The sequence below is a fragment of the Tenrec ecaudatus genome, chromosome 1 (genome assembly GCF_050624435.1).
Source record: "Tenrec ecaudatus isolate mTenEca1 chromosome 1, mTenEca1.hap1, whole genome shotgun sequence".
Classification (NCBI taxonomy): domain Eukaryota; kingdom Metazoa; phylum Chordata; class Mammalia; order Afrosoricida; family Tenrecidae; genus Tenrec; species Tenrec ecaudatus.
In genome coordinates, this window is record NC_134530.1 from 165,650,633 (window position 1) to 165,665,266 (window position 14,634).

Consider the following 14,634-nt stretch of genomic DNA (forward strand, 5'->3'; position numbering starts at 1 on the left):
GGGTGTCTAGTTCAGAACATGCGAGTTGTTGATTTATCCAGAACATCCTTTATCTGATTTTAAATGCTTTCTGCCTAAAGCCCGGGTATACTTGTGATAAAGTTAAATCCTAGATACTTTCTGGTTAAAAAAAAAAAGAATAAATTTTTGTATGAAAGATATAGCAAGAAATTTAATTAACTTCTTGCTTCTTTTTGTACTATTTTCAAATCTTCAGCTTTCTTTTCAAATGAGTCATAATAAGTTAAAGAATCCAGAGTCCCTTCCCATTGCTCCGGCGTTAACAACAGACGTTGGTGGATTACTGATCACATGCAGGCACCTTATGTGCTAGCAACTGGGCTTTCCGATGTTTGTTAAGTAGTTACTGAAAGCATCAAATGTGAGGCGTGGTCATTTTCTAAGTCTAGAGAATGGTAAGTCAGGGGTAGAATGTTCACATTCCTCGGAGGAGTCCAGGGTTTGTTTCTGACCAATGTCCTGATGTGCACCCACCACTTGTCTCTCACCATGAGCAGTGGCATCTGCTGCTCTCATGCCAAACACACATGATTTCAATTAAATGCTTGAAATATCCTTAAAAAAAAAGAAAAGAAAGAAAGAAAAGGAAAGAAAGGAGAGAGGAGGGAAGGAGCGAGGAAGGAAAGAAAAGATTGAAGGCATATGTTAGCTCCTTAAAAGGATCCCCGGCAGGGCAATGGTTACTGTTGGGCCACCCTCCAAAAGCAGTTCGAAACCACCAGCTGCTCCTTGGGAGAGAGCCGCAGCTCTGCACTCCTGTCAGGCTCAGAACCTCACCTAGTCCTTGCAGGGCCACCACCTGGCCCTGAGCTGCGTCTTGTCTGCGTCTGAGGACCTTTACCACAACTACTCCTGGGCCCCTTGGGGGTGTGTCAAGGCTGACTTGAGGAGGCTGTGGTTTTCTTCCTGCCTGGTGTCCTGCTCCCTTGTCCACGCAGGCAGATCCACAGTCAGTGTGGCTTGACCGTGTGAAATCCATTAGGGACATCCTCACAGGACTGCCCCTGAAGTCACTGAAGACTGGAGGGAGGGCCACCCAATCGCTGCAGACCCTAGCCTCCTCCTCCCTGACCTGGAACTGCCCAGAGGACTGTGTCATAGGGCTGTCTCCCTTTTTCTCATCTCTTTGGGGACCCAGATCCTTACGTCAAGGTGAACGTCTACTACGGCAGAAGGCGCATCGCCAAGAAGAAAACCCACGTGAAGAAGTGCACTTTGAACCCAGTCTTCAATGAATCCTTCATCTACGACATCCCCACCGACCTCCTGCCGGACATCAGCATCGAGTTCCTGGTCATCGACTTCGACCGCACCACCAAGAACGAAGTGGTGGGAAGGCTGATCCTGGGGGCGCACAGTGTCACGGCCAACGGGGCGGAACACTGGAGAGAGGTCTGCGAGAGCCCCCGCAAGCCTGTGGTCAAGTGGCACAGCCTCAGCGAGTACTGATCCCATCCTCCTCCCCCTCACCCAGGGGCCAGGCAGGGGGGGGACCGGGCGGGGAGACGGGGAACAGAGGGAAGCAGACTCCAAACCTCATTTTAGTCGGGGAAGAAAATTTCTTACAAAACAAAACCCCACCAAGAACACTCCACATGACCGCAGCCACAGATCAGGTCTTGGTGATGACCGTTGCTCTCCTTTGCAAGGCACTAGGGAAGGGAAAACACCTTGTTGTTTTTCTTTTCATTTAAACGGGGGTGGGGGGAAGGAGGGAAAGACCCCTACAAGTCTATATATAACAATGTAACCTTATACTTGCATGTCGAATACAAACTGAAGAAACTAGCCTAACTACCAATATCAAGTGAGAGACCTTAATCCATGAAAATTGTGTCTTGTGCCGAATTGTATTGCTGATTACCTAAAATTGGCCACCTTTTACTGGGCTTCTCTGGGGAGTTACTCTTCACCCCCACCCCCACTTCCCACCACCCTCCTGCAGAAGAAAATTTTGCTCTTGTAAAAAACAACAACATAAAAACGCCACCTTATGTTTTCGTCATCCCCATCTTTTCTCCCCGTTACATCCCCATCTTTTCTCCCCGTTACCTCTTACATCTTTGCTCCTTGGCTGAGTTCAAGGTCCAGAAGCCTGTAGCAAACCAAGAGGGGAAAAAGGGCGGTCTTGCTTGTGCCGGAGAAACAGTCCTTGAAAAGGAGGCTTTTGCAATCGTTCCTCCTCCTAGGAAGGGGTCAGGGCACGCTAGGCTTTGCAGCCCGGCTGAAGCCTGTGCCACACATCCGACGTAATCAAGCAGAAGCTGGGTTTATGAAGCAAGGGGACTTCTTCAGGAGCTATGAGGCCTGAGCCAGCACCAGCGCGCTCGCTGCTCCCCCGCGCCATCTGCAGGCATAAGGACCAGGAGAGGAGAAGCCCAGGTGGCTGACATCTGTCTCCCTTTGCAGCTCTCTGAGGAAGTGACAGCCGGGTGTTGGTTGATGGGCTGGGAATCCTGGGAAGTTTGAAGGATTAGCTTAGTCTTTGGTTTTCTAGAAATACTTAGGAAGACTTAGAGTCTTTTCAAGTGACAGATGCTGTTATGCTGCTTTGATTCTTAAGGAAAGGGGCCCTCAGAAATGATTCTTTCTCCTTGAAGTGTTTATTTTAGTACTGATTCTTTAAAAAGAACCACTGTGGCTAAGTGAGTCTTAAAGGTGGCTAGGATTGTCCCAGAACACCCTTGGCCTCAGAACAAAGTACTCACCTAGTTCCTGGAACTCTTGATGGAGAGATGAGGGAGTCACAAGAGTTGAATCTTCCGCCTAACACTGGCCAAGAGAGGGTGGGGGAATGAGAATCCCCCCAGCATCAGGGATTAGAATCCAACCTCCGGACTCCTACCTAGTCTGGACACAGCTCTAATGGGGAGACTTTTCAGATGGTGGGGACTGTTGACAAAAAGTAAGCCTAGCGAAGCTGTCCATTTGTTGCTGTTTTCTAACCTAAAGAGGAAGAGTCCTGATGGCCTAGTGGTTATACATGGGGCTGCTAACTGCGAGGGAGAGGTCAGCAGTTCGAAACCACCAGCCGTTCTCGGGGAGAATGATGGGCTTTCTACTCCCATAAAAACTCACATCCTAGGAACCTCACAGGGGCAGTTCTACCCTGCCCTGTAGCATCACGATGAGTCAGCAGTGACTTTGAGTGAACCTGGAGAGGAACTCACATGAACCAGGGCCTGAAAGATTAGCCAAGGGTGAAGTGTCCACATTCATATCAGAACATCGCGCTTTCTAACTTGCTTCTGAGACTTCAAAACGGAGACTCCAAAGGATAGGGTGGTGAGCTTGCCTTGCCTGTGGTGTGTCCCTTAGCTCTTGTGGATTTAAAATTCATCTGCCCCTCCCCCTCCTCCCCAAACTCATAATCTTGAGAGGTCTAAGGACCTCGCTCTTCTAGCCTCCTCCCTTGCCAACCCTCATCCCCCATGATCTGACTCTATCTCCCCATCAGTTGGATTCACACCACCTGTCTGTCCCACAACCCCATGGAATGTAAATACTGTATCATAACGTAGAAAAAAGTAATTTTTGTTTTCTAAGAAAAAAATAAATAACTAAAGATGCATTTTCAGATAGTTCCATGTAAATCTGACAGGAGCATTCCGAAATCCCATTAGGAGAAAAAAGGAGGAAAAAACATAAAGGAAATGATTCCTCTTCATCGCCTTAATGTCTAAAGATGAGAAATTGCTGAGCAACGCTTTGTTCCCTGCCCAGAAACCAGCCGCGCTCCAGGTGGGGACGGTCTGGTCTTTGCCCTGCTGTGTGTGCCTCTGCAGCGCCTCCGATGGAAGTCTGGGGGAAAGCCTCGCCCTGCCCCTCTTCCCCATCTCTTTGTAGCTTTATTCCTGGCAGATTCTTTGGGTCTACCTAGCAGTGGGTGGTGTGGTGGGGGGACGGGGAGAAACCAGCAGTTCTGTAGCCCACAAAGGCAAAGAGGTGGACAGGGCAGGGTTCCTCCCCCTACCTCAAGCCTGCTCCATCGGGCCCTGGACTTTGCTGTCCCAAAGTTCCTCAGCTGACTTCGGCCGTCACATTCCTGCTTCCAGAGCGAACTGAAAAGGGTCGAGGGGATGCCGCCGCCTCAGGGTCAGTTGGGAGACAAGAGAGTCACATCCTTAGCTTTTACACAAGGCACTTGTGATGAGGAATAGGTTAGGGAATGGTCACTGTGGATTTTCTAAGTCATCCCGTCTCTGTGGACATCTTGATTCCTTTGGGAAGACGAGCAGGGTGGTTGTTTTTAACCGAAGCCCGTGGATGAGCTATTCCTTCGTTCAGTCCTTCTCGGTGGAGCACGAGGTTAGGAATAGTGTTCTCGATAGGCAAACAGACAGAACTGGCTTGTGGGATGGGACCGTTGCTCAGGACAGGGAATAGTGTGAGTCCCTTTCCTTGGAAGACTTTTCCGCTGGCCATGACAGTGACATTGCCCTCACCATGACCCCGCTCTGATGTGGTCGTCTTTCTTGACCTTGTGTCTGCTCTTGTAGAAATGAAACTCAAAAGTAAAATCGGTGTGTCAACATTAAAAAACAAACCAGTGCAAAAGCTAACATGAATTGTGTGAAGCCACCTAATGCTGTAGCGCTAACCTACACTACTGTGTCATGCTATCTTGTATGTTGAATTCGTTAATGCACCACACCAGTGCAAAATAAAGACCGATTCACATGAAACCGGCGCCGTGCCAGTGTGGTTCTCTGGAAGACTGTGAATGGAGCGGGTGCGCAGACACCAGGAGCGGGTGGCAGGCGTGTTTTCGAAAGTGTGGTTCCCAGACCGCCTGACGCAGAATCTCCTGGCCCATGTTTAAAATGTAAGGGTCCAGGCTCCAGTCCTAGCGCATCCCTCTTGCTGGGGGATCTGGCTTGGTTTTGTCAGCAGACTAAGTTTAAGAGTTCTAGTGCTTGGCTTTCCGTTTTCTCCTCCCCAAGGGAGAGAGAATGTATTTCTAGTGTCAACAATTGGTCGGCCCCTTTAGTAGGAAATACTCTCCCCCAAACGCAGTGCTGAGACGGGCCAATGCATCCATATTGACTGAGCGCCTCCCATGCGCCACGCCCTGGACCTATAACACACTGAGAAGCAAGAGCGCTTCTGTGGGGCTTAGCGGGAGCTGGGCATTAAGAAAAGACTCACACTCATGTCCAACTGCAAACAGGAGTGCAGAAGAGAAAAGAAACAGGTCAGTGCCACACCCTGGGGTCACGCACAGGGCAGACAGGTCCAGAGCAACTGTTCCTTGTGGTTTTCTCTGCTTGTCTTCAAGTCCGGAATGATCCACGCTTCATAGTGCTGTTCTATGTACATTACCCAGCGTGGCTGGGGCTGGAGAAAAAGAGAGAGGACGCAGGACAATCAGTCCCTACTCTTTTGAAGTCTCTGTAAAGGAACTAAAAACCTTTGAAAGTTACAATACACTTTTAATACATAGGCACAAGAGTAGAAAATTGGAAAAAAACAATTCAAGATCCTCAAACTGTAACAACCATAGATTTGTCTCCAGTCTTATTTCCTATATGTTTGTTCTTTTCCTGATATGCCACCAAAAATCACTGTAGAAGAAGTAAGTTAAAAAAAATCCACCGAGAGACAAGCACTGTTCATTTTTGGCACATCCTCCTCCCATATATTTTAGCTATTTTATAATTATAATCAATTTTTTCTAGGTAATAATTTTTTAAAGTAACAACCAGGTTCCATAAGAAAATTATGGTAAGATTATTTATTTTAATATCAGTTAGGATACTTTGGGCTATAAGTATCAGTAAACCCAAGGCTCCTTGGTGGTCTAGTGGTTATGCATTGGGCTGCTAGCTGCAAGGTCAGCAGTTCAAAACCACCAGTCACTTCTCAGGAGAAAGACGGGGCTTTCTATGCCTGTAAAGACTGACATGGTGGCCACAACAATGAGTTCAGGCACGGGAACAATGGTGAGGAGGGTGCAGGACCGTGTAGTGTTTCATTCTGGTTTGCATATAGTGGCTACGGGGGGTCAGAACTGACCTGCTGGCACCTACCAACAACTAACAAGGAGTTCTAGTCCTAGAAACTCAGGGGCTGGTCTACCCCACCTTACATGGTCCCTCGGAGTTGGAACTGACACAATGGCAGCAAGTTTGGTTTTGGTTATCAGCAGATATAATTCAGATTGACTTAAATATTAAGACAATGTCTTGGTTTCACCTAACTGCTAGTCTAAAGGCAGAGTAGGCTTCAGAAGTGACTTATGAAAAACATCAGACAACTTCAAGAATATGAGTTTGTCTTCTGTGGGTCAGCTCTGACATTTGTTTTAGGGTACCAGAGACCCCAATCTCAAATATAAGAAGAACATTAATTGGGTCTTAAAAGGGACAAAGATAAGACACATCACCCAGATGAGGGAGGCCATTAGCATGAGCTCAAAATGGCGTCCAAGGAGTCACACTGGGGACACTAGTGACGTAAATAAGGCATGGAACAAAGGGAAGTGTCACAGATTCATGACCGGTGGTGGCCCAATCCATCACAGTGACGGTGGTTTTACAGGAGTAGGCACAGGCCATGATTGGGACATGTACATTTTGTTAGATGGAAGAGCTTACACGATTGGTCCAGAACCTTTGGACCAAATCAGTTGGCAAGACTGATAGGACCTCATTCATGACTGTGAGACTCCCTTTACTGTCTCCAAGAGCCCTGGTATTAGAGTGGTTACTTGTTGGTTACTTGCAGTCAGCAGTTCAAAACCACCAGACCCCTCTGTGGGAGAAAAATGAGGCTGTCTACTCCCCTCAAGAGTTACAGTCTCAGAAACCCACAGGGGCAGCTTTACAGGGTCACGATGAGTCAGAATTGACTCCATGGCAGTGAGAACTGACCCAAGGACCATGATCTACATCGAGCACATCCAGGCAAGCCCCCTGAGACACTGCCCCTCCCTGGGCTGGCTAGAGAGGAGTAGAGGTAATCCTCCTTTCAGATGCTTTTGGTCTGAGGGAGGTCAAGATTATCTACAACCTTGGTTAATGATCAGAAGGAATTCAATGGAGGCTTAATCTATGTGCCAGACTCTGCAAACAGATTTGGGGTCAGTCCCAAGTGGGTCATCCACGGCCTTCTGCAAACTGGGATGTGCAGGATTTAAGCTCTAAGAAACATTCACTGTTGACGCAATCTCTAGGCTTGCATCTGACACTTACAGAACCATTTCCAGGACTCCGTGCCTCCACATTCAGTCTGGAGGAAAGAGGGGATTACTTCAGGTCTTCTTCCAAAAAATAAGGATGACTGGATCCAGGGAAAAAACCCAAAATGTCGCCATCAAGTCAACTCTGAGTCAAGATGGCCCAAAGTCTGTGTGTAGAACAGGGTTCCCTAGCGTTTCTGTGGCTGATATTTTAGGAGCAGACTGCCAGCTCTCACTTCCAACTTGCTCCTGGCTTATGTGTCACACGGTCATTTCTGAGCAAGGCTGGGATGACCTCCAGGCCATTTCCGAGCCCCCTGGAGCTGTGGTGGGCGAAGGCTGTAGTCCTGAAGTCCTGAAGCACCTGTTTGGAAACAAGAACCAGTGGTAAGTGGGCTGCCAGCAGGAGCGCTGCCCAGCTTTCCCACCCCCTCATCCAAACAAGCCCCACGTTCCTGTTCCCCTGGGGTCTCCATAAGCACAGCGGCCCTCTGCCTCAGGAAAGACTTGCCCACATCCTGATCATGTCCAGCCCCCAGGACTGGCTCTTTGTAAAGACAAAACAAAAAAACAGCAGTGCAGAGTCCTCTTGAAGTCATTCAAGAGCAACTTCAGTTTAGCCATAGGGCAGCGGTTCTCAACCTGTGGGTTGTGACCCCTTCGGGGGTTGAACGACCCTCCCACAGGGGTCACCCGATTCATCACAGTAGCAAGATGACAGTGATGAAGTAGCAATGGAAATAATGTTATGGTTCGGGGTCACTACCACATGAGGAACTGTGTGAAAGGGTCGTGGCATTAGGAAGGTTGAGAACCACTGCCAGAGGGTATGATACGTTTAAAAGCAGAGATCTATTTGTAATCAGTGTAACTTTTCAAAGAGATTGGGAGAGTGCCCCAATTGCCGAACACCAGTAGATCAAGCACCACCCGAGCACCTCAAATCCTTGCTTGCCCATGAAGAGCACACGCCTCGGGGAGACCTCGGCTCTACAGACCTTGAACTAGCTGCTCAAACAAAAAACTCTGGCCAGAAATCAAGGACCATGCTAACGATTTTTGCGTTCAAACTGAAGAGCTGGTAATTCACTGTAAATGCTATGTTGACCCTCCATCTACTTGAATGCCTCTGACAGGGGCAGAAAATGGGACACCTTTTCTGTTTCATAATCAGCAGACACCACGAATGCTGACACACTGAGCACTTTTGAGCACTTTACACACATAAACATAATTTAAAGTTGAGGACAACTCTGTTTACTATGTCCGATTACTCTCCCCATGTGGCAGATTTGAAAACCAACATCCAGAGAGGTCAAATCACTTGCTTCCCGTTCTCCCAGCTCATCAGCAAAACACAGCCACGGTTCACACTGGCAGTCAGCCTCCAGTGCTTGTGTCTCCCCGAGGGGAGGCTTCAGAGTCAGGTGTAAATAAGCCCATGGGAAGGAATGCAAGTCAGAAGGAAGGCCCATTAGATCTTCATGCCTGGCTCTTTGGGAACGTTTGAGAGAGCCATCTGCAATTAGACCAAACTGGACATCTTCGTGATTTCACGGAAGGTCCCAAACCTGCCTCTTCTCCAGCATCTTTCCAAGTTAACAGTTATGGTTGAAATTCCTACTTGTCAATCACTCCTCAGCCTTTGGGCTAAGATGGAGTGTAGTATCTGTTCTTATCAGGGTCATATCTGACACATCTTCTATCCGAGGACACTATATTAAGTGGATTTTTGGAATTAGGAGATGGAATAGGAGCTTGCTCCGTCCACTCCACCATCGACCTGGTATTGCAGTACCAGGAACTGCGCACTCCCTTCAGGGAGAAAAGGAAAAAGAAATTCTTATTTGTCCCTTGCCCCATCTCACCCTGCTACTCCTATTCGATTCCAATCTCTCACCTGACAGTTCGTCCACGGGAATGAGAGGGACCCACAGAACAGAGCGGAGACTCCAAGAGCTATTGATTGTAAGTATTCCCTCTTCCCTCGGGACTTTCTACCACCCCGCTCAATGCCTGGTGCCCAGCAGGTACTTAGTAAAGGTTTGTTGACTTGAATGAAAGCAGGCAGGCTTCAGGGAATCAAATATCATCAGGGTGGCAGTGGACATGAGAAAGCTTTGCTTCTTCCTATATATCTGGAGTCACACTTTCAAAAGAAAGCTAGTCTGGGTTTCAGCCAGACCCCTCGTCTTTCCCTGAGGAGTCTAACAATACAAAAGAGGGAGTGGCCAGAATGTTCTGGGTGGGACCCTGCAAGTTACTTCCCATTAAAAGATGTGCACAGCTCGAGGTGGGGGCAGGGCAGCAGGGAAGCTTTTAGCTTGGATGACACTTCCTTTTGAGCCCATGTGTGGACTCACCTGTATGCAAATTCTGCATTCTCTGCCTCAGGTCCCTCACCTACTCAACCCTTCCTGGGGGGAAAGGCCTCTGTAGGTAGCATTTCTAGAGCTGGAATTTTTTTTTTTCCTGTTTGGGAGCAAACTGTCAGTAAACTGTAGCAATAAGGAGCTCCAAACTGTGGGAAGGGCAGGAAATGAGGCACGCCTCCACCCCAGCAGCTTTTGTTCAGAAAAATGGATGACTTCATGATAGGATCATGTATGCTGACTATATGCATGAAGCCAAAAGCTTCTCAGTGAGGATTTTTGTTTTGTTTTTTAAAGCAAGGATTATTACCCAAACCAAGTCAGTAATTCAGTTTCAGGGTCAACTCGTGACTAAGAGTCTATTGGGAATTTCAGGATCCCCAACATTAAGTCCTCTGTCTTTTCCCAGGGTTTCCTTCAGAGTAGGAGGCAAGTTCGTTTACCTCCCAAATGACATCCCTCGTAGCATCCTTCTGAGTGCTTCCTCTCAGCAGCTATCCTGACAGTGTTCTGTGGTCCCCGAAAGTCCCCACCTCTGCCACTATGACCTGCTGCTGCTCTCCGAGACATGCCGTCCTGCAGCAGCTCCGTGGTTCGTCTCAAAGGGGCTGCAACATGAATTGCCCCGGGGAGGTTCTTGGGTTTTGTTTGTTTCAATATACGTTTAAGGAGTCCTGGTGCTGTTGGTTGGGCTGCTAACTACAAGGTTCAAGGTTCAAATCCACTAGTTAATCCACAGGCGAAGGACGCTGCTGTCTGGTCTCATAAAGGGGTTGTCTCAGAAACCCGATAGAGGGTCACTCTGCGTCAGAACCACTTGAACGGCAGGGAGTTTCTGATCCAGAGAGCTAGCTGTAAAATCGAATTTTCTAGGAAATGAGAAACCAAAAAAGGCCAAAAAGTTTCCCAACTGCTTCTGATTCCAAGTCACGAGGAATTTTGGAACCACACACGTTTCCACTTTGAGGACCACGGTGTGCTTGACTCGTCATGCCTCCTATGCATGTCGGGTGTATCCTCTCACCATACTCATCCAATCTGTATGCAAATCGCCAGAGCAGCTGGATTATATGTAGGATGCGGCATCAGGACTGGAGGACGGCTTGTTCACAGTCTGTGATCTGCACACAACACAACCTTGCTGGCTGAAAGTGAGGAGGACTTGAAGCACTTGCTGATAAAGGTCCAGGATTACCGCCTGCAGTGGATGACAAGTCAAGGTCAAGAAGACCAAAATCCTCGCAACTGAACCATGATCAATGGAGAAAAGATTGACGTTGTCGAGGATCTTCATCTTGCTTGGACCCTGTCAATGCTCATGGAAGCAGCAGTCAAGAGACCACAAGGCATGTTGCCTTGGGTCAGTTTGGGCCACAAGACCTTTTTGGAGTACTGACAAGCCAGGGCGTACTTTGAGGGTGAAGCTGCACCTGACCCAAGCCATGCTACTTTCAAGGGCCTCAGATGCATGTGAGAGACGGACACTGAATGAGGAAGACTGCAGACGAATGGGTGCCTTCGACCTGTGATGCTGGCAAAAATAGTAAAAGTACCACGGACTGCAGAAAAGAACAAACATGGGGGGACAAATCATGGAAAAGTGGGTGAGGGGTGACGGAGGACGATGTAAGATATGGAAATAATAATCTATAGCTTATTAAAGGTTCATGAGGGAAGGCGGGTGGTGGGTAGGGGGAAGAAATGGGGAGCTGATACCAGGGACTCAAGTGGGAAGAGAATGCTTTGGACATGATGATGGCGGCATATGTGCAAATGTGCGAGGCACACTGGATGAATGGATGGCTCGTGATCAGAGATGTAAGAGCCTCCAGTAAAAGTATTTTAAAAACAGGACAAACAACTTTGTCTTAGTGACACAGCAAGAGTGCTCCTTGTAGGCATACTGTGCACGTTATCAGGAGAGACTAGTCCCTGGAGAAGGACGTCATGCTTAGTAGGGAGACAGCAAGAGAGAGGAGGCCCTTCTCAAGATGGATGGACACGGGGCTGCAGCAATGGGCGACAGCACAGAAACAATGGTGGGGGAGGGGGGCGCGGAGGACCAGGCAGGCTTTCCTGGTTGTGCACAGGGTTGCTATGGGCAGGAACCAACAGTGACAGAGGCGTGTGAAAGCTAAACAACGAATCGGGGAGCCTGAAGCCTGGGTGCATTTGAATTGATGGCGTTGGTGAGGAAGAATATTAAAAGTAGCACGGACTGCCACAAGAACACAATTCTGTCTTAGAAGAAGTATCGCCGGAACGCCTCTTCGAAATGAGGATGGTGCCAATTCATCTCACACACTTTGGACATGTTATCAGGAACAGGGCATCGTGCTCGGGAGAGGGTCCATGAAGAAGAGCAGGACCTTCAGTGAGATGGACTGATAAGAGTGGCTCAAACAGAACCACTGTGAGGATGGCGCTGGACTTGGCATATTAGAGTCCCTAGCATTGGAACCAATTCAAGGGCCCCTAAGAACGCATTTTCAGAAAGGCCTTCAAGATTTTCTTTTCAGTTAGCTCCTCCTTACATTGGTCCTTTGCTACACCTCCGTCCTGGGTTGTCCCTTAACCCCGAGCTTGCTTCTCAGGGCCCATCTTAGGTAGAATGCAATACGATCTTGACGTTCCCATTCTCAAATCCTGCACTGAAGGCCCTACATGCATGATTCTTGCCTGTTCTGTTGTACCAAAAGACATCTTCCTTCCTCTTCAAATTAAAATGTCAAGAAATTGACACGGTGGAATTCCACCCAATATAAGTCTTCAACTTTCAATGTGATCTTGCTCTCTCTTACGTTGCCTGTTTACTGCCCTACCTTCCCAATCAAGGGCACACCCTTCCGAAGAGGCCAGGAGGTAGGAATTTCATTAAGTAACTTGTTTAGCTCAAGGAAACTGGCACACACACACCCCCCACGCCCCTGTTCTTACCATCTGCATCAGTGAAGTGAAATGCAGCCCAGCAAGGGGCTCACTTATGCAGTCTGACTGCATTTTCCATCCTGGTTCTGCCGGGCCATACTTGCTCCCAGGCTTCTAGTGATGTCAAATGGCTCCCACGCCAACAGTTCCCAAGAGAACGTCTTTTCTAGAGGTAAGATGGAAGGCAGCATTAGCTATATGATGGGCAGCACCTGTGGATCTAGCCAAACAGGTAGACAGCCCCTGAGGGAAACACACTTAATAAGCCAAGAATAGCAACAAAATGCCCCCCCAGCCCCCTCTTTCACCGAAAACCACTTGTTAAAACTTGCAAGTGAAATAAATAGTTGCAATTTTCTTAATGTACTAATTCTAATTTATACTAGCATAAGAATAGATGATAGGGAGATTAAATTCACAGCCATTTTTAGTGAGAAGGGAGAAAAACAAAATTAAATTTGGCAGTGGGAGCACATTTAGAGATATTTTAAGAACAGGGTGAATAATTTCCTTAATTAGAGAACCAAGAGTTCTGACTACTTCCCTATAAGGTTATAACACCTAAATTTCAGTTCCAGCTGAGCTGATAAATGTAGGGGGAGCAATTTGAGAATAAATTTTAACTTGGCGTTGAGCAAATGCAGGATTACTGCATATCCAATATTTTCAGGGCACCGAACCATTTTTTAAAGTCATTTGTCAAAATTAACAAGGCCTCTGTGGTAGTTACATAATTTCCTGTCAACTTGATAGAGTGAAGGGGCAGTCTAGCCTGTCCATCTGGTCACAGCCTGTACCTCCTTGTGGGTGTGGCCTTCTCATAAGGTCCTCCGAACCTCCCCTCCCTCTCTGCTTCACCTTCCTGTTGAAGCCACATCACACCAAGTGCCAGAGCCCTGGAAATGTGCCCACCACCAATGGTGCATACACTTCTGCGCCCACCAGCCTGTCATCTCCCTGAATTCTGCATCATTGCATGTGGTTGCTGCCTGAATCTGAAAAGGGATTTCTGGGGTAGTATCAATATCAGACTTATAGACTGGTATCAGACTTATGGACTTGATCTGGCCTGGGCTGGGATGCTGCTTGACACAGGCTTCCATCTGGATACAAAGCTCTCTCTTACACATCTGTGAGTGTCACTGGATTTGTTTCTCTCGTCGACCCAGCTGAACACAGCCTCCTGAAATAGCAGTCTGAATGTCTATCTCATCATTCTCAAGATGGAGTTTGGGGAGGCTATAAAATTCCATTTCTTTATCAGTTTAGTAAACTTATTCAAGATTTTTTAAAGACTAAAATCAATAAAAATACTAGGAATGAGAAATATCAAGTCACACATATTTTATACCCAGGATGCCACCCAGATTAATTTCAATCTTTCAATTATTCACCTCTACCTTTAGTGCTTACGGGGCCAGCCCCTTTAAAAACGTAATAGGACACAGTGACTCCTCCCTTATCTGAAAGTCCCAATTGAAGCACAAAATCTACTTGTTTTGCATATACAAATTATTTCTAAGCTCCAGAGCAGGGATCATAATTTGGAGTACAATGACCTATCCCCCAAACCAAACTCACTGCCTCTGAGACCAAGCCTACTTCACAGCAACCTTTTGGACAACTTATAGGACAAACTCCCATGGGAGTTTCTGAGGCTGTACTGTTAGCAGAAGAGCGCCCTTCTCCAGCAAAGCCGCAGGTGGTTTTGAACTGCTGACCTTTCTAATCGCAGTCCATTAGATAACCACCAGGGCTCCTTAATGAACCAAAGGGGCTCATAAGTATATCTACCGTAATTATCAATCTTAAAAGGTGACATTAGAAAACAGGTATCATCTCTCTGATTGATGATTCAATTAGTGACCACACTGATAATCATCCATCTATTTCATAAAGGATGACGACCGACTCAAACATGCGTTCCTTTTGTCCAAACTAAGTCTGCCAACATCTTTGTGGAATTCAATAACTGGCAGACTTCTCCCACACAGGAAGCTTGTTCTCACTCTCAAACATTGTGTGTGTGCACTTGCTTGATCAAGGGACAGGTTTTTCTGTCCCGTGTTAGTTTCCATAACTTTACATCCTGTGTATTTTACCACATTTGTGAATTTATTTGCAGACAAGCAA

At 47.4% G+C, this 14,634-nt stretch overlaps 1 protein-coding gene, 1 long non-coding RNA gene and 1 other non-coding gene across 5 annotated transcripts in view; 2 read left to right on the forward strand and 1 right to left on the reverse strand.

The window, feature by feature from the left end:
- SYT11 (synaptotagmin 11) overlaps positions 1 to 4,706 on the forward strand; it is a 20,635-nt gene extending 15,929 nt beyond the window's left edge. For all 3 annotated transcript variants that reach the window (XM_075563025.1, XM_075563017.1, XM_075563035.1), the window contains exon 4: positions 1,160 to 4,706. In XM_075563025.1, coding sequence (XP_075419140.1) covers positions 1,160 to 1,470 — 311 coding nt within the window. In that variant the 3' untranslated portion in view covers positions 1,471 to 4,706. The remainder of the gene's footprint in view (positions 1 to 1,159) is intronic.
- LOC142461268 (uncharacterized) lies at positions 3,371 to 12,803 on the reverse strand. The gene is made up of 3 exons (XR_012786867.1): positions 12,511 to 12,803; positions 7,215 to 7,565; positions 3,371 to 5,358 (listed from the first exon to the last, which is right to left on the reverse strand). It is a non-coding gene; the product is annotated as an uncharacterized LOC142461268 (long non-coding RNA).
- Positions 8,832 to 9,018, forward strand: LOC142438076 (U2 spliceosomal RNA). The gene has a single exon (XR_012782539.1). It is a non-coding gene; the product is annotated as a U2 spliceosomal RNA (small nuclear RNA).
- Positions 12,804 to 14,634: the final 1,831 nt, after the last annotated feature.